Source organism: Anopheles cruzii, chromosome 3 (genome assembly GCF_943734635.1).
Source record: "Anopheles cruzii chromosome 3, idAnoCruzAS_RS32_06, whole genome shotgun sequence".
NCBI lineage: Eukaryota > Metazoa > Arthropoda > Insecta > Diptera > Culicidae > Anopheles > Anopheles cruzii.
Window position 1 is genome coordinate 27,211,894 of NC_069145.1, and position 21,176 is coordinate 27,233,069.

General features: G+C 48.0%; 1 protein-coding gene across 1 annotated transcript; it reads left to right on the plus strand.

The window, feature by feature from the left end:
• Positions 1-11,544: 11,544 nt before the first annotated feature.
• On the plus strand, positions 11,545-12,891 carry LOC128270139 (uncharacterized). The gene is made up of 2 exons (XM_053007542.1): positions 11,545-12,005; positions 12,744-12,891. The coding sequence occupies exons 1-2, from the start codon at positions 11,545-11,547 to the stop codon at positions 12,889-12,891; spliced, it is 609 nt and encodes a 202-aa protein (XP_052863502.1).
• Positions 12,892-21,176: the final 8,285 nt, after the last annotated feature.

Below are 21,176 nucleotides of genomic sequence, written 5' to 3' on the forward strand. Positions count from 1 at the left end.
CGAAACACACCAGGCGTCTCCATCGTTTCATTTTCAGCCACATTTTGAACTCAATATGAGATGATTGCTCGTTGCGAACAGGAGGTTGATTGATTTACGCAAAGCGCTCGTGACAAACAGGCTGGCGAGCGGTTTATCTTCGCTAATGAAAGCGTAAAATTGCTCACTGGCTAAGGTTGAGTTTGATGAAATTTATTCATTAGCAGTCACTCCGAGCAGTGCAGACTGTTGCCGATAATCAATCGCTTTCAGTGACGGATGTTGGATTGCCACAAATTTATATTCTACCCTATCAACACGATGCCGAAAGATTTAATGATCAGTGAATGCAGCAATCAGGATAGGGAGGAAAATGCAAATGAAATTCTTTGTACAAAGTACAGGGAAAAGTCGCGATACGATCATTTTTAAAGAAATTTGATAGAAAGTGGCACTTACCGGCCCTTTGAAATTTTCGTCTCTAGTTATTGCTTTCACTATCCAGATGTCGTACGACGAAGAGTGTGAGCAGTAAGTAGTTCTTTCATCTCAGTTTTTTTCGTTTCAGCACTCAATGCAATTGATTGTAATTAGTTCTGACCCATCTTGTGATCTCAGTTGGGAGAAGCAAACTTAATTTTCTCATGATGTCCATTGTTCGAGACAATTATCGAAGTTGCCTTATGCTACTCAAAACGACAGCAAACTACAACCTGCAAAAGCCAACGGAGTGATAATAATTGAAGTATGCCGTGCTTACTGCTGCAAGTGACGGGAAGATAACGTTCTCAAACACACTCGCCGTAAGCAAATAATTTGAACAATCCCGTCATGAGCACTATTCCAACGTTTTATTTGGTCCGGTCGTTCTGGAACTATATCGTGAAGATCCGGCAACAGAACGTCCTACATTTCAACTTATAACGTTGAGTCACCAGAAACCAAGCTGCACAGAAAAGTGACAACTCACACTGACACATGGTGCCAACATTTTTCATCCCCTTTCGACCTATCATTGCCGAGCCTAGGGGACTACACACCGTCAACTGTCACCTAAAAAGGCATCGCCACTAAATCTTTGCCCCAGTTCGGAGCCCGTCGAAACCAAGTTCGACGCACCCCTCGATGCGATAAATTATCTTCTTAGCACTAATTTATGGCTAATATTGACTTGCGGGTGGAAAACTTCCATCGTTCCCGAATCTACTCCCGGCGCAGCTGTTGCTGGCGAAATCAGGAAGAACCGGAAAAGTGGGCCTACCCGAACCAGATAGATAGACAAACGGCATGGCCATAATCGTTTACTACCAACGCGTCGTTACGGTGCTGCGTACATCGGGAACGTGTTTTTCGGGCACGAATTTCTGATGTTTTTCGGGCCACTCACACTCGCCGCCCCAGAGAACATCGGTCAGCCTCGCGTGGTTGGAGTTATCGAAAGGCATTCGCTCCCGATTCGATTTCACACTACAGTGTGTTCGCCGATGTGGAATTGCAACGGACCAAGCACGGACCACGAACCACGTGCGAGTAATGCTGCTCCAACAGGAGCAGGAGCTGTTCCAACGCTGTGCTCCGAAGACCAAAATTCATGAAGTGTATCGTGATTTATAGCAGACGTTTGCGAAGATCATTCCCAACTTCACGCCACCGGCTCGCGACGATGGAACGATTCACGAACAATTATATCCCAACGGCACACCACGGCTTTCGGCGGGTAGACGCCAATCTCGAGTTCGGAACGGAGGTCAAGCGCTGCAATGACCGGCCGCGGGTGGCTGGTGGGTTCTGCGACCTTCGAAGGGAGTTCCACAACGGTTAATCCGTCCTTCACGTCAGACAGAAGCACCCGTTTATGAATGAGCCCCGAGGGAATTTTTCCCGCAGCCGCTGAGCCGGATGAGACGTTGGAGTTTCGAAGATGCTGCCAGTTTGTTTGCGGATCGCTGCAATTTTCCACATGAAGACAATGCCACTGCTGTTGCTACTGCTGCTGCTGCTGTATACATATATTTACGAGCACACCGATGGCCACTTACGGCTGCTGCAAAGGATGGCTAATGCTTGGTGCTACCGCAAGCCGGCTAAATTTGCCGACACTCCATGCAGGTGGAAATGCTGATTTGATAGAGGGATTTTTCCGCTTCTATATCTCACCTGCCCACCAAGGAATGCAAGCAATGTGCAATAAATCAAGCGCAAGTGGGAAATTTATGGTTACCGCAGTGTTCCTTGACGCAGCAGAGGCGTTTGATGAAACCATCAACCACACTGGCAGGTGGTTACTGGAGCATAGATCCGCCGGAGGAGAGAGAAAATGATGAAACAAACAAGAGAGCCCATCCCGTTTCGTTGAGAAAATTTGGAGCCTACAAAGTAAAGGCGTCGATTCTTCGTAATTTCCCTGAAGCATATTTGGACCGTACAGTGAGTCAAAGCATCCCACCGCCATCAACTTTACCATTCTCATTCGTATGTTTAGTAAGCTACTCCCGTGAGGGGCAGTTTGAAAAATGGATGTTGTTCAAAGATTTCCACATTGAATTTTGACCTAAATTATAGAAAAACAGCTTCAAAGCAGTGCGGAACGGAACGAACTCCAAAAACACACATTGCCTACATTTAGGCGCTTCTTGAAAACAATTACATACGCCGATGTTTCGATTTAAGTAAAATTTCAACCCGGGTATCCTTCGAAGCGTTTTGTGTGCCTCTGCAATCGGTCTGCTTCTGAATCAGCCCAATATCATACATTCAAACTCCACAATGCGAATGTCCCGGTCGATACCAAAGTTTGAACAGTTGACACACCCAGCCATAAGTTGGGCTACGATTTTCCCTGGAACAGGGGCGACTTCGACATAATGTTATTTTTCCATTAACAAATTAGCACAAACTTGCCGATGTGCCTCGTCGCCGGGGTCGTTTTGATCCCCACCACTTTTATTCGCGCAAAATACAATATCGAAAAAGCTTCCATTCGTTAAAAAGATTTTCGTTCTCTCGTTCCAGAAGCCCAAGGCACCGCCACGGCGGCCACAATGAAAATCTTCTCGAAAGTCGATCGTCGTGCAATCGTCATTTGGACATCGTTGTCGGTCCAATGGCCCCGGCGGCACACGAGATGCCGTGGACATTTGTTTGGGTTGAGACATTTTCTTTTATATCCTCGACCCCCCCGAGAGAAAGAGAGAACGAGAGAGAGAGAGAGCCTAGTGGGCAAGTAGAAGAAGCGTGTAGCCTGTGTGTGTGTGTGTGTGCCCTAGGGCGAAGTGAATGGCGATAGAAATGTTAACAAGAGTTTCATAAACTATGTATGGACCCTCATCAAACGGAACGCAATATTTCATCGTAGTTGAATTTTTTATCATAATTGATTCAGCTCCGTCGAAAAAGCTTTCTTCTTCCCCGAATGTCTTTGTACGAGTCGGTCGGTGTGAGTGTGCTCGGGACAAAGTTTGACTATTTTATAGAATTCATTCGTTTTTTTCCCCCGAGGGGTAGTTCCCACACTAGAGGCACCAGTTCCGGTTTGGTGTCACCACCATCCCACCCGCTTCACCCGAGGCCTACGCTACGCTTCGGATTGTCGGAGCGCTGGTCCGGGTGGCCGGGAGTTGGCCAGGCGTAGGGCGCGACATTTCACTGTCGCCGTCGCATAATGTATTGCGCTGAGAGTCGAAAATATAGCGAAACCCATTTCCCGATGCTGGCCGCCTGCACCGGGCGGCGTGTGTTATGAAGGGCGAACCGAGTCCCCGCCGCCCCGCGGGCAGGGGTAGTTTGAGAAATCTAACGCCGTTCTGTGGTAAGTTTTCCATTTTTCCCGATTCAACATGCCCGAGTTTTCGGGATTTTTCCAACCCATGCGCAGGCAAATGCGCTGGGCCAGGGTAGTGCCGTGCCGATCTTTCTTGTTCCTCCTCATTTTAAAAGAACCCATTTTCCATGGCACCCCCCAGTTCGGGGTGAAAACTATCAAGTACAAAATTTATTGCTCCATTCTGGGGTTCAAGAAAGGACGGTCTCTGTTGAAATATTACACACGCTCTTTCAACACACCGCAGCCGCAACTCTGTCAAGCTGCGAAGCGAAGAAAGGCGCAACCTCCGGCCGACAGCAGAATAAAATCGAACAAAACAAATGTGGTCCATCATCGGTAGCCCACAGCATCAGCAACCCTCTGGCCGTGCCATATCCGGTGGAAGATGACGCTTCGCCCACTTCGCCCGCGGCACTTCATTAGTCGGCTGACGTGAGGTGAACCGGTGAGTACATAAAGCTGGGGTTCACCTTCACCTCAAAATGAGCCATCGCAACACTCGCCACGGGCTATAGAGTCCGGATTCGGGAGGCTCGATCCATCAGTAGCTTCCTGGCGGCCAATTTTCTACTCAACTTCCGCCAACTCGACGCTGGTGAACCCTTTTTGCTGACAACCGGACAGAACGGAATTCTGCCGCAACCGAAAAAGGTAACAAACGGGTGGCGCCCGTACAATTGCGAAAAAGTTGTTATAAACGCGTACAGCTGGCTAATAAATTTTGCGAAGCCAGATAAATCGTTCGAAACCTACCTTTCCGCCGGTCCGATAGGTCGGCTTTGAAGTGAGGGCGGTGCCCCCCCCCCCGCACATTCGCCTTCGGGGGATTTTGTTTATTTAATTTTTTTCTACCCTTAACGCCAATCCTTGCCGCAGTGGTAAAGGGACAGGGCAGGACGTGGGCAGGTACCGTTAACTTTGGCGACACTTGAGAAGGCTCCACCGGGGGCCGGGGGGCTCCAGATTGAGTGACTGAAACAAAATGGATGACGGTTAGCTGCTCGAGTTTCAAGGCCCATCTCCGTCGTACGCCTGCAGCACAGCACCACCCTACGGTGACACATACACCGCCCGACCGACCGACCGACTGACGCACAACGACGCACACCAAGTGCTTCCGATGGGTGTAGCAGGTTGGATTGATTGAATGGATTGTAGATAATAACGAGCGTACTGAATCAAAAACGTGCTCGAGGAAGATGAAGTGGTACGGGTAAGGCCAGCCCACCAGCGTTGGTGGTGGCGGTGGGGTGGGCCGCGGTCCAAGTTGAAGCAACAAACCGGTGAATCTGTTAGATAAATCATGCACTCACGGGTCGACAGTGGTGTACCGGATGTGGGCGGAGTTGTGGCTCGAGGTGGCAGTCACTCCTTGTTGCGGCACAGAGTGTTGCTGCTGGTGCTTCTGCTGCTTATGTCAGCAGAACGGGTTAAGTAGCCAACCTGACGATAAAGGCCCGGCTTGAAGTCACCAAAGATGTGCCACTTCTTTGTGAATCAAAAACATCTATTTTGTTGCAGTTGCAGGATAAAATCCAATCAATCGAGAGCCGTCTTTTCAGTTCTGACAGTCTCTTTACCAATAACTTATCCAACATGTGTTGTACTTTCAAATTTTATTGTCTAACTATTTGATAGTGAAGAAATGTACAAAGTTGTAAGACAAACCCTTCAAAAGACTTGTTTGGACATGCTTTCAAATTATCATGAAACGATTCATATTTATAAGTATTAACTTCGTCATTTCAAAAGTAGTTTGATGATTCTATCGGTATAGGATCTCTGGAACTTATTTGCAAAAAGTTTTTTCTAGTTACTTTCAGTGCAGGTACAAGATCGTACACAGGATCGAATAGAAATTATATTTTCTTCTTTTTCTTCTTCGGGAACAACCGCTGAGCGCTACCCGCAAGTTATTTTGCCCTCAGCAGAATGAAGTAGAAAACATCCTCAAGTTAGGGAATCGTAGTGCTAATATTATGCTGTCTCTAGAACGGTCTTGGTCTGTTATGGATGTTTTTTCCTACAATTATTGAAACGAGAAGCATTACTGCCTGAAATCTCTGTCAATCGAGCAGTAGTTGTGACTAAAGTCAACATAAATTATCACTTCATATCACATCACTCTTCGCGAAAAATATAAATGAACCCTTAAATGAAATCGAATGAAAGCTTTCACCGCAGCCCAATGAATGTGTTTGAGTGCCAGCGAACATCCATGTGTCAAATACAATAGCCGCCGATAAAATCCGGTGGTTATTATTTCTGCATTGTTCGGGCAAACAATGAAAAGAGCAGCACACCCATCGTTAACGTTTTGCGCGGACCGCGGATGATGTATGTTAGATGGACCACGGGAGCATCGGCGTAATAATATTTATCAATTGTCGTCCGGCGTAACGCGGCCAACGGCGCGGAAACTCGGGAAACCCGGAGTTCAGTTCACATCCAGCCGAGCGATTCATTCCCGGCCTCGCGTCAGGACGCGCGTCTGAGGACAGTGTCTTACTGGCCGATCGCGCGACATCGCCGATCGGGAAAAACATTCTCGCCCCTGTTAACACGGTGAAGCGCTGAATTATTCATTGCCTTTCCGCGTACTGCGCGGAGCCCCCGCGGCCGCCCGTCCGACGCTAACCATCACCCGGCGGCAGCGGCTGCACTCGAAATCCAATTAACGGCCCCTTTTTGCGCTGTAAATAATGCCACCCTGACGGAAAACCAATAAACATGGAATGGTTTCGTTTCGCTCGTCGTCGCTGGCGGCTGGCGGCTGGCGTGGCGGAGACGCTACCTATCTTCCGCCACGGTCCGACATCGTTACATTATTCATCGTGACCGGAGGTCCGATTTTTTCGTTTCTTATTTTTATTCCTCTCACCCCACACTTGCCCCTCTTGCGCTCGTTCACGGCATGTCCTTTTTCATTTCGACACCAACGAGAGTCCTGCCATCGTCGACTGTCGTTGCCGGGCGGCTAAACGGGCGGCCACCGGAATGGGACGTGCAATTGATTCCTGTCGATTAATCCGAGCGTTCCGCTTATCCGGTTCCCGTAGGGGAGGAAAATGCCAACTTCCATGTCCACCCCCCTCTCCAAGCGCGCACTGGGTGCGGTGTGGCAAACGTCGGTCGCGGGTCAATTGGATTTAACCGGCAGATGCGGAGGGTCCCGCGGGGACCGCTAAGGAGCTGGCCGTGCGATCGGAGCGGAGCTATCGATTTTCATCTCTTCCGAGAAAAATCTCGATCAATCCGGCGACGGATAGGAATCATTTAATTAGGATACGGCATCGGACGGGCCCGCGCCCGTCCGAGATTGCCATCGCCAGAGAATGGGCCGACCACCGTCGGCCGATGGTCGATTTCCTTCGGTGACAGGACGGCCGCTGACCCGTTGGGTGTACCTTAGGCTCCGAATGGCGGAGTGAATTATGGAAAAAGGTCGCGCCGCTTTACGGACTGTCGGAAAGGAAGGCGAAGAAATGAGTTTGAGGTACTGGTGCATAAAATTATGACATCAAAGTGAACGTTTTAAGGAGGGCAATAGAACGGGACAAACCAATTCGTAAGATTCTGCCGTCGTCAAAGACGCCAACAGAGGCTGAAGTAGTACGTTCTGGATCGGGTTGCAGTGATCCTTTTCGAAACGCTCAGCCCAACACCACGAAACGGTGCACGGACCGAGTAGTATGATAGTAGAGAGTACGAACTCTCTCTCTCTCGCTATCTTCTTTACGACTCGACCGGCCCCGGGCGAACCCCGCACAAGTCTCCGGCTTCTCGGGCCCGACGTCACCCACTTTCTCCGAAACACTGGGCGCGTTCATGAACGTTTTATTGAAATTGTGTTTCACGACAAAATATATTGCGAAACGAACATTAACATTCTCGCACCAACCCTCGGGGCTCCAAAAATCTGAAGAGGCGCCGAACCTGCACAATCCAAGGCCACCGTCGGGTTGGCCGGGCTGCTGCTGGGGACGGATGGCAGCAGTATATTGCCACCGAACGATCGCGGCCAACGAAAAGACGGGCGCAAGTGGCGCCCGGAGCCCTGGGCCTGTTGTCTGCCGATTCTGAGGAAATCCGAAACACAGAGCGATTCGAATCGGTTGAATCGGAAGAAATATGGCACGGAGAGCTAATATGTTTGGCCCAGCCCCGGCTCAGTAGCAGCCGCGCTGGAATCGAATCGGCCCTGGGCATTGGGATCTAATGAGGAAAATAAAATCCCACAATTTGGAACCATCTCGATGGTGGGAGCGCAATGTCGTACGAGTGTTTGGGTGGTTTCGTTTGCTTTGGGCCGTTGGTCGAGTTGTTTGAAGACGGAAACATCCTACTACTGTCAGGAACAAGACCCATTCTTGTTCTACTAGAAAGAGGAAGGCATTTGGCAGCTTCAGATGTTTTACTGATTTGCTACCACTCTGTGTTATCAACAGTTAGAGTTCTATTAATTGCACGATACTTATTCCAATAACATCATGTCCGTATCCATATTTCATCCCAATTACATCATGTTATTCCTTATCTCAAAGATGTGCACATGTCTCAAACATACTAAATGGTCAACTGAATAAATGTGCCTATAATATCCTGAAATGCTTCAAATAACGTTCAATCTTTCCTAAATAACACTAACGCTAAATGTGAAACGTCTCTATTGACATACACTTAACTCGGAATCACACAGTTTTTAAGACATAAAACATTCAATTAACAATCTTTCTTTTTGCCTAAAACTTAGCCTTTCTTTATACATGTTTGAGGAGTTACCCCAATATTCAAAACGGTTTAAAATTAGATAAACAATATTTTTGTGGTAAAAGATGATATTAAAATTAAATCGAAATAACAGATAGATATGTTCTAGCAAAAAGATCAACAACGGTTAGTAAACAAACAAAAGTTGTGAACAATTGAAATCAAAAGCCGTATTCATGAATACAATTTACTGTACTTTTGGTATTTATCTGTCAAATGTGAGCAATGTTGAAGCCTGTTTGATCGCGTACATAATATAACACTGAAGTACTACCTCTGATTCCGACTCACTAATTCCAGTCAACACAAACAAAGTACCATGTTTTACATACTCTCGATGAGTGGATTAGTGATGCGTTCGTGAACGCTGCACCAACCCCCGAGGCCCCGGAACACCCGAACCGAACCCAAAGCTAGGCGTTCTGCGTCGCGTCGGTTCTGATGCGATAGAAATTCTACAACAACAAGACGCCGAGTAGGACGCCGCCGATGGATGTGTCGCCATGGCCACGTTTGCGAAGCATCTTGGCGCTAGCGAGAAGACAGCCGCGGGCAACCTCCACCGAAATAGTGGAACCCCGACCTCGTCACCGTCAACCGGAATTCCAATCCCCTGGTCGCCCGCTACAGGCAGTGTGCGAAGACGAACGGTCGGTTCGGCACGCCGGATGTAGCAAGTGGCCGGAGAGCGACACGGATTTTATGTTGCTATTTCCCATCCCGCCCGTGCTTACTCTTGCTTATTGCTGTTTGTTATTCCTCGCCGAGTATGCTGTAATACGGTCGGGAATGTTTGCAGTTTAGCGAGCGTGAATGCTCGCGCTCGGTTCCGGCCCCCATATCAGATCAGTGTTTTTTGCCCACTTTCCTCTGGCCCTTCTGTCAGCACTTCCACGTGCTTCCGGCCTCTCTATCCGGTTCGATCGGGCGGTCGGTAGAACAATTCGGTTTGGCGATGAAAGTGAGGCTCACTTCCGCTCTAACGACGGCGATGAAGAGAATAGCGATCATAGCGCTGTCCCTCTACACGGGTCCCAGAGTTATGCCGCCGACCGTCGGATTGCCCGTCGGAGCCACAAACCTCCTAAACATACCGTGCTACCCCTCGTTGTTTACATCGGGCCCCACCGAGCCGGCCTTCAAGTCGTGATATATGATGGCCACGTTTAATAGATACTTTATGCTTGATTTATGCTCCCATTCCCCATTCGCCGCATGTTTCGGGTCCGGCCACGTGGCCACGTAAGTCCTGGGGGGCGGTGAAGCTTTCGGCGAGCCACCAACCACTCGGTGGGCAGCTCGGTTAGAGCGAAAGGATACAACCGGAAGTCGCCGGCGGAGCAGAAAGAACACGAAGGATGGATCCTATCAATCATCGCCATCTCGTTGGCCGACGTTCGCGGGCAAGCTTTGGTAACCGTCGGCCGGCACGACAAAGTTCAATTGGAAGTCGAGTGAGCTTATCTGGCGTAACGGTCCTCCTCCGGCCAGTAAGGTAAGGGTGCACGTCACGATAAGAAGCGGAGAGACCAAGATGACCGGCGAGTGATTGGATTGAAACATAAGGAAACTTTTAAGTACCTCTTATCGCAATCACGGCGATGGACCGTTTATAAACCAGACAGTAACAATCGCGAAAGCCGTAAAATCACAACTCGGACACCAAAGTTAACCGGATTGGAGATTTTGATACTTTAACATCGCGTACCGAAGAAAGAGAACACTCTCCGTGAAGCGTTAAATGCACCACCAATGCTTAATCTATTTTCCTTTGTTATGTTTTACAACCCATTAAATTCGTCTGAGCAAGTAAAACAAACGCTTTGTGTGAATCGGACTGCACCACACAACAAATTTGAAGTGCTTGTCACATAAATGGGTGGTGTGAATGAAACAAAAATTGAATGTCAAATTTAATTTGTTTAAATACTTTCTATTGTGTGAACATTGCTGCAACATACAACAACGAAAAGGTCAGTGAAGTTACCGAAATTCGAATTTAATAGACAAAATTGAAACCTGTTTCCCCTTACAAAACCAGTTTTCGGAAATGGTTCTTCATAGAATGTTTTGATTATTGATTTAACTGTTAATGTATTTTTTACCATTTTTTACAATTCGTAAAATTACAATTTACAATTTTTTACAATACAATTTTACATTCGTCATAAAATTGGGCATAAAATATGAAATCATAGCAATAAAAACGTAAAAAATCATTAACAACAAATTTAAACGTCAAAACCGGACATTCGTTAGAACATTCAATTCTGATCGATATTTGTTTTAGCTTATATTGATGTTATATGTAACTTTCTTTTTAATAATCGAACACTGCTGTTTTCCCACACGACGACGACGTCAAAATCGACGTTCAAAACGACGTCAAAATCGAGAAAACTTTCTCTTCCTCTAGAAACGGTGTCCAATGCGATGTTCCCAAATGAAAGCATTCTCCATTGCAGTGCGATGTGATTAGCGTACCGAAAGAGGGGTTCCCGGTTCCGAGACTGTCGTCGCAATTCGACAGCTTTCGTTCTGGAAAGCGTTCTGCTCCAGCTACATCACGCCTCACGACCGTCGAGCTTATGTTTATTTACCCTACCGCTGTACACTTACGACCCTCCAAAAACCGACGTCTATTGACATGGCGTCGCTAATGTCTAATGTTCGCTGCGTATTGACATATGTTTATCAGAATTGACGACCCCGTTTTTTTCGTAGTGTGCTACATGCTGATTGAGAGTAAGTTCTCGAAGAAAGTGATCGAACGATCGAGGTTCGAGAATTTGGGTGCCCGAGCGATGAAGCTTACAGACTTCGGTATATTGACACAACTAATTGACACAAAGCAAGCGGCACTTTATTGCTTCCACTGGTCGATCGTCTTCGAAGCGGCACCAGTTGCCCAACGAGACGTCATTCATCGACAGCGTCTTTGGTCGGGGCGTAGTAAATCCGTGATTCCGGAAATGCGACCGTCAGCAGCGATCGTTCCGTGGCTTGCACTGTTCCTCACGCTGGTTGTCGCGCAGCAAGGTGACATCACTTCCGAGCAGGACCAGCACCGGGAGCGGGTCAAACGATGGCTGAGCTATCCCATCAACGGGGGGCTCGCGAAGATGGTGTTCGGAATCGTCGTCCCGATCCGGTTCCATCATCCGCTGCCGCGTATCATCGTCAACACGTACAACATGCAGGCCGCCTACCGTATCCCGGCCAACATAATCGATCCCCGGCCGGAAACGATCTTCATGAACCGGGCCGCCGAACCAGACGCGAGCCGGGGGCAACTGTTCCGGCTGCTCGAGCGAACCTTCGACCGGGCGGACCGCAACGGGCGGGCCTGTGTGCTGAGGGCCGTCTGCGAGGTGGCCGCCACTCCGCTCAAACATAACGGACTGATTGGCGAAATAATCGATGTGATTTTCACGTGAGTAGCAACCACTGGACCGAGAGAAGCGAGAAAATGGGGCCCGCGGACCCTAATTGGCGCATGATTGACGAAATAAGAAAGCCATATTGACGGGGAAGCCATTTTCCTCTTCTCGTTTCGTTTTTTTCCGTGTAGTTTAAGTGCTTCGTGACGAAATTTGCAATTTGTGAAACCGTTCATCAACAGCGAAGCAGCCTTTTTCGGGTCGGGTCCCTTTTCGCATTCGACAAGCCAATTGATTTCGATCGGTTTTCGTAAATGTGCGCAATCGGCCAAAAGGCACACGACCCTTGGCCACTCGCTGCTCGTAATCGTTTCGTGTCACCACCGTTGCCGATTAAACATATTTCGCTTCCGTTGTGTGTCCGAAGCACAGTAAGTTTTGGTGCATTCCGCTGTTATGTCTGCACAAAATTGGTCATATTTTTTCGTCCGTTTTAACGTCATTTAAAAATGACACAATTTGAAACGAAAATACAATCAACGCAATCGCATTTCACTTTTGGTTACCATTCAAGTTTGATTCTATTAGCCGGGTCTCACCGAATACCTGCATTCTGGAATTCAAACACGAGGAACTGCGTTTACTTTTCCATTTGCCTTTGCAGTTTCCCCCCAAATCTGCCAAAAAACTACTCGAAATGGCAGGTTTTTGTGTTGGAATTGGCTGTAGTTTTATTAATTCTACGTATGATAAACATAGCATAGCATTTATGTAGTATTTGTTTCGTTTAGACCCAATCCGTCGGAGCTACTAGACATCGTATACCTCGAAGCCCAAAGCTACGGTAGCAGCGGGCGTGACTGTATTCAGCATTATCCTTCTTGCCCCAGCGGAAAGGGAATATTCGACAGCGTATCGCTTCTGATACATGACCTATGATCTCGTTGTGGGTGTACCATGGCAAGAATGGTGGACTACCAAAAGCATCGTAGTGTGCAACAGCTCCGACCACGAAACAACGAAGAGGCGAAAAGCCTTCAGTCAACTTCAGCCACTCTTCAAAGCGCACAGGCGAAAGGTGACGTTGCTGATGGCGACTTCCGACCTTTTCGCGGAACCGTGAACAACTTCGCGCAGAATGCTGTACCCGGAACAGGTTTTCTTGGGGTCAGACCACTCAGAGAAAGAGAGGGAGAGAGAGAGATTTTATTAATGAAACTGTGTAATAAATTATGCGAGAATTATAAAAGTCTGCCATGATTTACAACTCGCGCGTTGTGTGTGTTTGTATGTGGCCATACGTTCAGCAACATCCGAATCGTGAGCTTCACCGCCTTTTAGTTGGCCGCCTAGACCCGATGCGGGTACCTCGGCCGCCTCGACTGGTGGTGAAAATGCCTAGATTTGTAGAGAAATAAAACAAATACCGCCATTGCCATTGTTCGCCCCTCCGGCCATCTTGTGCCGGGGCCATTTTGTATTCCGGTACTGGAGTGTGTCCAGTCCGGGTGTGTTTGTGTGTGGTGTAGCAGCGCCCAACGCAACCCGAAAGAGAAACGCTCGCTGTGTCAGAGGTCCGGACACAATGGTCGTTTACACCCTCCGAAAAGTTGCCAAACAGCAGAGCGGAGCGCCGACCAGGCCCGGCACCATAACCTCACTTCTGCATTATTCTAAGCACCTGCCCACCTTTTCAGCGAAAGAGAGAGAGAGAGACAGGGTGTGCGGAAAGGCAAGACCAGCTGCGTTCCTCTTTGGCCACAGATAGCCCCATAAACCCTTTCATCCAAGCGAGAAGCAAACTTTTGGTCCGTTGGCACTCCTTCCTGGCCCGATGGCCGACATTCCATCGCCCGCGCCCGGCCCGCACCCGTGTGTGTGTGTGTAAGCACCACTAAGCATTTGCGATTACAATTTTCATGCATCATGGGAATCGTTTTTTAGTGGAAACCATAAATTTCCTTTCACCGTCAGAAGCCAGAGCCCGAGCACCAAAACATGGCCCCAAAACCTGATGATGTCCGGTGGTCCGGACCCGGTAGGTGCTAAGCCGCCCAGCGTCCACCCAGCGGCCTGGCCGTGCGATTTTTCGCCGGAGAGGGCTGGCAAATGGGCGTCCTCCGACCGGGACACCGTGCCCTGCAGCGCTCGGGCCGGTCACCGGCTTCGGACGACCAGTTTTGGACCGAGCAGCCATCCGAAAAGCGCCGCTGGCTAGCCAGGCTACTTCGCTCCGGCTGAATACCGGTCACTCTGTGGGCCCGTCCATGTTTCCTGGATCCCCCAGAGTCCCGTTCCATTGTGGAGGAACCTCCCCAGTGTGGCCCATTTCGCCCCGGAAGCAACTTCACCTTCCTAGAACTCGAATCGCCACAAGTTACTGGGCGCATGCTGGTGACAATTTTTATTGCCACCCATTCCCAGCACGTCGCCTCGCCCCCCCGGGGGAATCAGGTGCCATCTCCGGTTGGTCCGGTCACCTTCCTTCCGGCCTAGTGCTCGACCGAGCCGGCCATCCCCTGCGCGGTAGATGGCGAGACGAGATTTTCGTTCAATTTTTAACCTCACTCTAGCTTCGCCGCTGGACTCCGCGTTTGACGGCCGATTAAAGTTTACCATGAAATACGAGTAGCCACCGTGGCTGCTCCACGCTCAGCCATCCCGGTAGCCAGTAGTCAGCCGGTAGTAGTTTATTTAAAAACTCAATTCACGTCCACGCTGCGCCCGGTGCTGCACCAGCAACGACATCCGCGAGACTTGGCGCGGTGGCCGTTAAATTGAAATCGGCCATCCAGAGAGTGCTGGTCGCAAAAGGAATCTGAACCTCGTAAGAAGACGGAATTGGAGAAAATTTATTTCCAGGCATCGCACCGAGCCGGTCTTGTTGGAGCTGGTCCAACATTCCTCCTCCCATTCGCCGCCCGTCGCCCAGCCTCGTGCGGCGACTTGAAATGCGGCAGATTGGGCTTTCCGGACCAGGAAGCCAACCACAGTGTTTGAGCGCGCGCTTTCTCGCAAGCGAGCTAACTGGCAAATCGACATTTTTCCAAACAGGAGCTGGTACACTGAGCCCGACGGAGCCTGGCGACGCCCGGAACGGTTTGCCGTTTGTGTGTACACCGTAATGGCCACCACTGGCCACCATTACGGGGCAAAGTTCGTGTCTCGGTTTCATTACAGAAATGCGCTGCGCTTTTTTGGCACCAACCGCTGACCGCCGCTGGTTTCGTCGTCACCGCACGCACACACAACCGGACCAGACGTACGGACGGGACCTTCCTGACGCGTGGTGGCAGGAGGAAGGAAAACCCCCAAAGGGAAACTCCATTCCTCGCTGGACTGCCAATGTCGGTTTCAGGGTGTCCATTCTTGGCTGGGTCTGCCTCTTCGCCAGGGTGTGTGTCCTGCGGGATGTTCATGAGGTATGTGGCAGTGAATTGCTTCAGGTCGTTGCTCTAATTACACGTGTCCTGATGAGGAGCGGGTTATTTTGGGGGACGAACAGTTAGCTTTAAAAGTACCGGCAACAGAAGCTAGGAATCGAGTTTTAAAAGTAGCAGAAAAGTAGTTCGAAAGAGAGCAGGCTCAGTTATAGCGCGGATAGAAATAGGAATTCGAACCTACCTTCAATTCAAAAATAGCAACTAGCCAATGCGGGTTTGAGAAAATTGTATCACCTACGCCATTCTGTTGGCAACAACGTTCAACAGGGATAATCGTTGGTAGACTGCAGCCTCCACAATCGCCAACGCCCTCTCACGGAAGAAACACGCGGCCTTGTGATACCAGCAAAGTGTTATCATTTGTTAGCTGTCACGGCCAGGTTAGGACAATCAGCAAAGCATTAGGCAAACCTGACACGGAGCACATTTTGCATGCTTAGAATTTCTTCACTGTTGTTACCTTTAATTAATGTAATACATTTAGCAAACAACACTTTATGCTAGCGCTCATGACGATGGTAAAAAAGACAAACTTTACCAGTCATTAGAGAACGAGATTCCCCAAAACACATCTCATCTTTGCGCACATTTCGCTAATGTGTGTAATGATTCAACCCGAATTCAATTTGCGGACCCCGGCCAAAACAAAATACCCCCCTTGAGGAACGGGCACTTGCTGCCGAAAAGACCATCCCCAAGGCACGCTGACGCTGCAATGCAAACTAATGTGGTGATCGTAAAAATTTACATTCTTTTTTTCCCCCCGTTAATAAGCAGGAAGCGTCTAAGCACCAGCGCCCAACGACCACACTCCGTTCGCTTTGGCATCTTAATATTTGTATTAAAACTTTTTCGGTAATTCGCAGTGTCGTGCCGAAACAACTTTTCCTCCCAAAAGGGCATCCCTCTGAAGACGATTGGCCTTCCACCCGGGAAGGCTTTATTAACATTTTCATTTGCGATTCTAAACGGAAAAAGTCCCATTTACATAGTGTGTTGCGGAATTGGATGTGCTCTGAATGCGAGCCATGCCGACGCGAACCGGAAGTGATGGTGCGGCAAGAAAAACTATTTTCCTTATCTATTGCATGATACGAAAGCTATCAACAGTTTCTTGAAAGCTTCGGAAAACGGAACGACATCTTCGGCAACAGTAAGAAGAGACCATGTCTAAAGTAATCATTGAAACATTTAATGTACCAACCTGCAAATATTTAATCAAGTAAGGCCTGTTCTGCCCGTGGGTTGTAATTGATGGATCAGCAGTGAATGAAGTGCCAGTCCATCTTGCATACTTCTAGACTAGTTAAATCGACATAATCAATTCGAGCCCAGTCCGTTCGATGAAAACAAAAAAAATCCTGCAAATGTCTTAGCTTTATTTACAAATAATTCTTGTAGATTATGGAAAACTCACAAACGATCATCATTTGTTCCTGCCCTTCAACTCTTAACTAACTCCGCGAACTATTCCGCAAACTATTGACGGAACGAAAGCGTTCCGTCATCAATAGTTTTCATTTGTTGTTCAAAGGTGTTCACTTCTTCAAAAATCAACGCTTCTTTTATTAACTTATGAGTGACTGTGGGACTGCATTAGACAGTGTGAATACCACGTCCATCAGCATCCGGCACCCGGCGAAAGAGAAATAAGACATCTCACAGAAGCTGAGCCACTACGAGGCTCGATCAGTCATCGTCGCTGGTCTGTCGCATACGGTGATTTCGAAACTTTCGACTTGATAAAACTCCCAGCAGTCGTTTACCAACTTAAATAGAAACGACAAAAACAACTCCTGGGAGACTCTTGGTACACTTTGGCGCAGTGCAACACTACTTCGCCCCAGGAGGCAAGATCTGATCAGCCCGGCGGAAGATGGAGGTGCCCGGGACGGAGGAGGAGTGGCAGAAAGTTGGACTACACGATCTTCTCGCCCCGTGTAAGACAAATGCCAAACAAATTTACGCTTCATGATTTAGGTAAACTCATCAGCCCGATAATGTTTATCATGTTTCAACAGAGCCATTTACAGTGCCACCAACCAGGGGCTGTCACGGCGACCGGTGAGGCGACGACGGAAATGAACCTCGTAAAAGTTGTAAAACTCCCCTGTGCCCTCCCGCTTCCGTATCTTCCATCTCCTCGATGCGATGCCGTAGGATGTGTGTGTGAGAGAGAGAAAATGGCACCAAGGCACGAACACGGAAAACACAAACGAACGTCACCGTGTTCGGCGCAGACAAAGAAAGCGACCTACGCTCTTATGCTCGCAAAGAAATGACATACTTTTCACACTCACGCCTCGTGTTGGTCCACCGTGCACCGAGTAGCCCTGGCCCGAGGCGAGGTTGGCCAGGTTAGTGCCAACCAGCAACGCCAGTCCCCAGCCCCGGGGGCAAGATCCTTTCTTTGCGGATGTTCTCCCAAGACGAAAGTGGTCGCATGTGGGTGCAGGCCCGAGCAGTGCATACGTCCGTCCGTGGGCAGGGTTTTATAACAACAATAATGCCACATAATGTTATCATTTGTGGGGCGCTTTTTCATGGCACTACTGCCGGGGTGCCCTCGGCGGTTCCCCGGTCGAGCTGCCAGCTTCCTGTGCAGCTGTGGCTTCCGGTGCAGTGCCGGGCCCTGAATGAACGCACTCGAGGGTCCCACAGTACGCACCCTCGAGAGCCGCACGAGATTTGCCTGTGGTCGGATCGCAACCCCCGGGCAGCATAACATGCACGATATGTTGCGCATAAAACATATTTGATCAACTGCGTTTTGTTCGGGCATTCGAGGCAAACTAATGTAGCATACAATGTGCACAGAATCGCATGGAACTAAACAGGTCACAAAAACTAGCTAAAGCAACAGGAAAAATCCATAAATTTAAGCTATAGTGCCTTCATTATCAGCTGGTTTTATAGTACTTTTTATCGCCTTCTTTACCGCTCAGCAGTACATTAACACTAGATATACCACACCAGTCATTTTGACTGGTCGGGCAGTTTGAATGGCAAATTTCCACTACATGTAATTTTTTTTTCCCCAAATGATGTTATGACTTTTAATAGCTCTAAGCATAGAATACATTTCACAAATAAACTTTTTTTTATATATGTTGGAAAAAAATTTTTTTTTTTTTGGAGATTTATACCATGACCAGTCAAAATGACTGGTCCCTTATTCCATGAACAAATTTAGGCCAAAAAGGGCAATTGTTGCTCAGAATATGATTGGGCAGTAGATTGGGCACTCCAGACCATTGATGTGTGCAATTATTTTGGAATATATACGAATTTGTACAGAGTTAGAAGCCTCTAGAGTTTTGGGGAAAAAGTGGAAAATTACGCAAGCAAAATAGAAGGCATTCTTATGTAGTTCGGCAACGTAGTAGATAACGTTCTTATGTAGAAATTGTGTCCAACAAAGTGATAAAAATTAAATGTTTTCTGTTATATAAAAATGCATACAAATCCATTTATCGTTTACAGTTAACATTACTAAACTTGTTTTAATTTTTTTATAGACTTTTTTTTAACACTTGAAGTCATAAAAAGCAATTTTTCACATGACCAGTCATTTTGACTGGTCTGGTATAAATAGGTATATTGAAAACGGTGGTATATCTAGTGTTAATGTGTTGTGCTTTATACCTGATATCTTAGTACAAATGCTTTGTTCGTTTTCCACATAGAAGATTCTTCATTAGTCGATCTAAAACATTAACAAACAATGTCTTCCACTTGAAATAGGATATAAGATTCTTTGGACCATCACACGACTCTGTAGCATGTGAAATACAATACTACTCTTTACTGGGTTAAATTAACATCATACGATCGTCGACTATTGTGCCAATTTCACGGAAAGCTAGATTTGGTTACAGAAAGCGTAAAAGTTATTTAATCGTCGATAAATGGTTTATTCTTACAATCCACTATAAATTAAGACAGAACAAAGTATAATCATAGGTGCTCTCTAGAGAGTGTTGTTCTTAAAATGCTTTTCTAGCAATGATAAATATACGCCCCATTTATTCCACTTAAACAGACTAATTTTCTTAGATTAATAGGACAATTTATTTCATTTTTCCCTGCCTTTCACCGCACCGGCGCCACTCCAGCACTATGCTGGACATTGCTTAAATGAAGAGTAAATGGACCGCTGGGACACGTAACGTAACCAATCGAAAGACAAAGGCTGGCCACCGGACAGTGCCCTTCCGAACTGTTAATCCATTCGATCAACTGTTCGCCGCAGCCAGTGACAATCCCCCCCGAAAGAAAACCCCTTTCCGAACGTCTACTTAGTTCTTCGTCCATTCCCGGACCGGTCGGGCTGCCGGTTTTCATTACGGGTTCGCCTCCTTTTTTCGTTCGACTTGCCCCCGCTTCTTCGTGCGGATCGCTCGTGCTTTGCGAATGCTTATGCTCGAACATGTTACAACTTCCCATTTTTACGCTATCCTCGGTCCGCGGCGTCCGGCCGGCAGGCCCGGGCCATTTTCTTTTTACGACGCAAGCCCTCCGAACGGTTGCCGCTCTCGAAACCGGCTGCCGCTGACCTGGCCTGCCTCACCGTGCCGCGTGGCGTCATTCTAACAATTTCGAGCACTTTTCATTGCTGCTTTCTTATGAAGTGCTTTTATGCTTCCACATTCTTTCATCTTTTCCGCTATTTTGCTCGGCGCCCAACATTTCCGTGCCAGCGCCACCAGCAGCAGCAGCGCAACACCCGGGGAATGCGTAGTGGTAGTCCGACTACTCATCCAGCAGCTCCAGGTCCGTGGGCTCGTGGCCAACGAAGCAGGGCACAAACTGGTGGTGCCTTGATGGGTGGGCTTGGGTTCCGCAGCGACCAGCTGAGACGAATTTACCCACATTTGGAATTTGGACCAGCGAGTCCAAACGCCAGCGCCAGCACCTGACAGCACGCTCAGTCATGGTGTCTTCCTTCCTGGTCGTGGTCTTTTCTCGTTCTTTTTTTTCATTTCCATGAACTTCGTGCACTCTTCTCTGACCAGAGCGACCATCGCGTGTGTATCCGGAATCCTTCCGGAACCCGGGCACCATTTGCGAACAATTCTTCAATGTGGCGCTCTGCAGGCGTACCTCTTTCTTGGGCGTGGACGAGCTTTAACGGGCACCATTACTGTTGGTTATAACTTTAAAAAGTCAAACCACTACATTGCGACACTCTTATGGTTCCGTGGTAAAGATGGTTTTTTGATAAAAATAAACAACCATTTGCAAATAATTAAATTAATAATTTCTTATTCGTTTACCTTCGTTAACCTATATTAATTGTAAGATGGACAACAACATTGGAGATGATAGTTATATGACATTAACCATTACAAATAGCTACGCTTGCCAAGAATGGTGGACAGTGTCCTTTCTTCAACATGACTTTTTAAACCGTTTCCATTTACTTATCCCAATCCTTATCCCACTGTCCTGATCCAACTATGCTCTCGCTCACTGTTCGACTTCAAAATCGCTCAACTCCCAAAACAAGTTTTGGCTTGAAAACGAAAATTCCAGACCTGAGCACCGTCGTTATCGAGAAGCAGAAAATCGGTCGCACGACGCCAACCTAACGATTCGCGGGCCAACCTGTGGGCGATTTGTTTTCCATTTCATGTGTAAGCTTTCTTGCCATCCAGCCGGAGCAAAAAAAACGGGAGAGAAAAAAAACTCCGAACAAGAACTCCATTTGGAATTAAACGTCTCCAGCGCTGCATGCGACCGTCTTCGCCGCGGGGCTTGGTACACTCTGGAGAACCGTCG

Excerpts from the sequence above, each read along its gene's own strand:
- LOC128270139 (XM_053007542.1), top strand. The coding sequence starts at position 11,545 with ATGCGACCGTCAGCAGCGATCGTTCCGTGGCTTGCACTGTTCCTCACG. Across the intron at positions 12,006-12,743 it reads ATAATCGATGTGATTTTCAC|ACCCAATCCGTCGGAGCTAC; the intron begins GTGAGTAGCAAC and ends TGTTTCGTTTAG.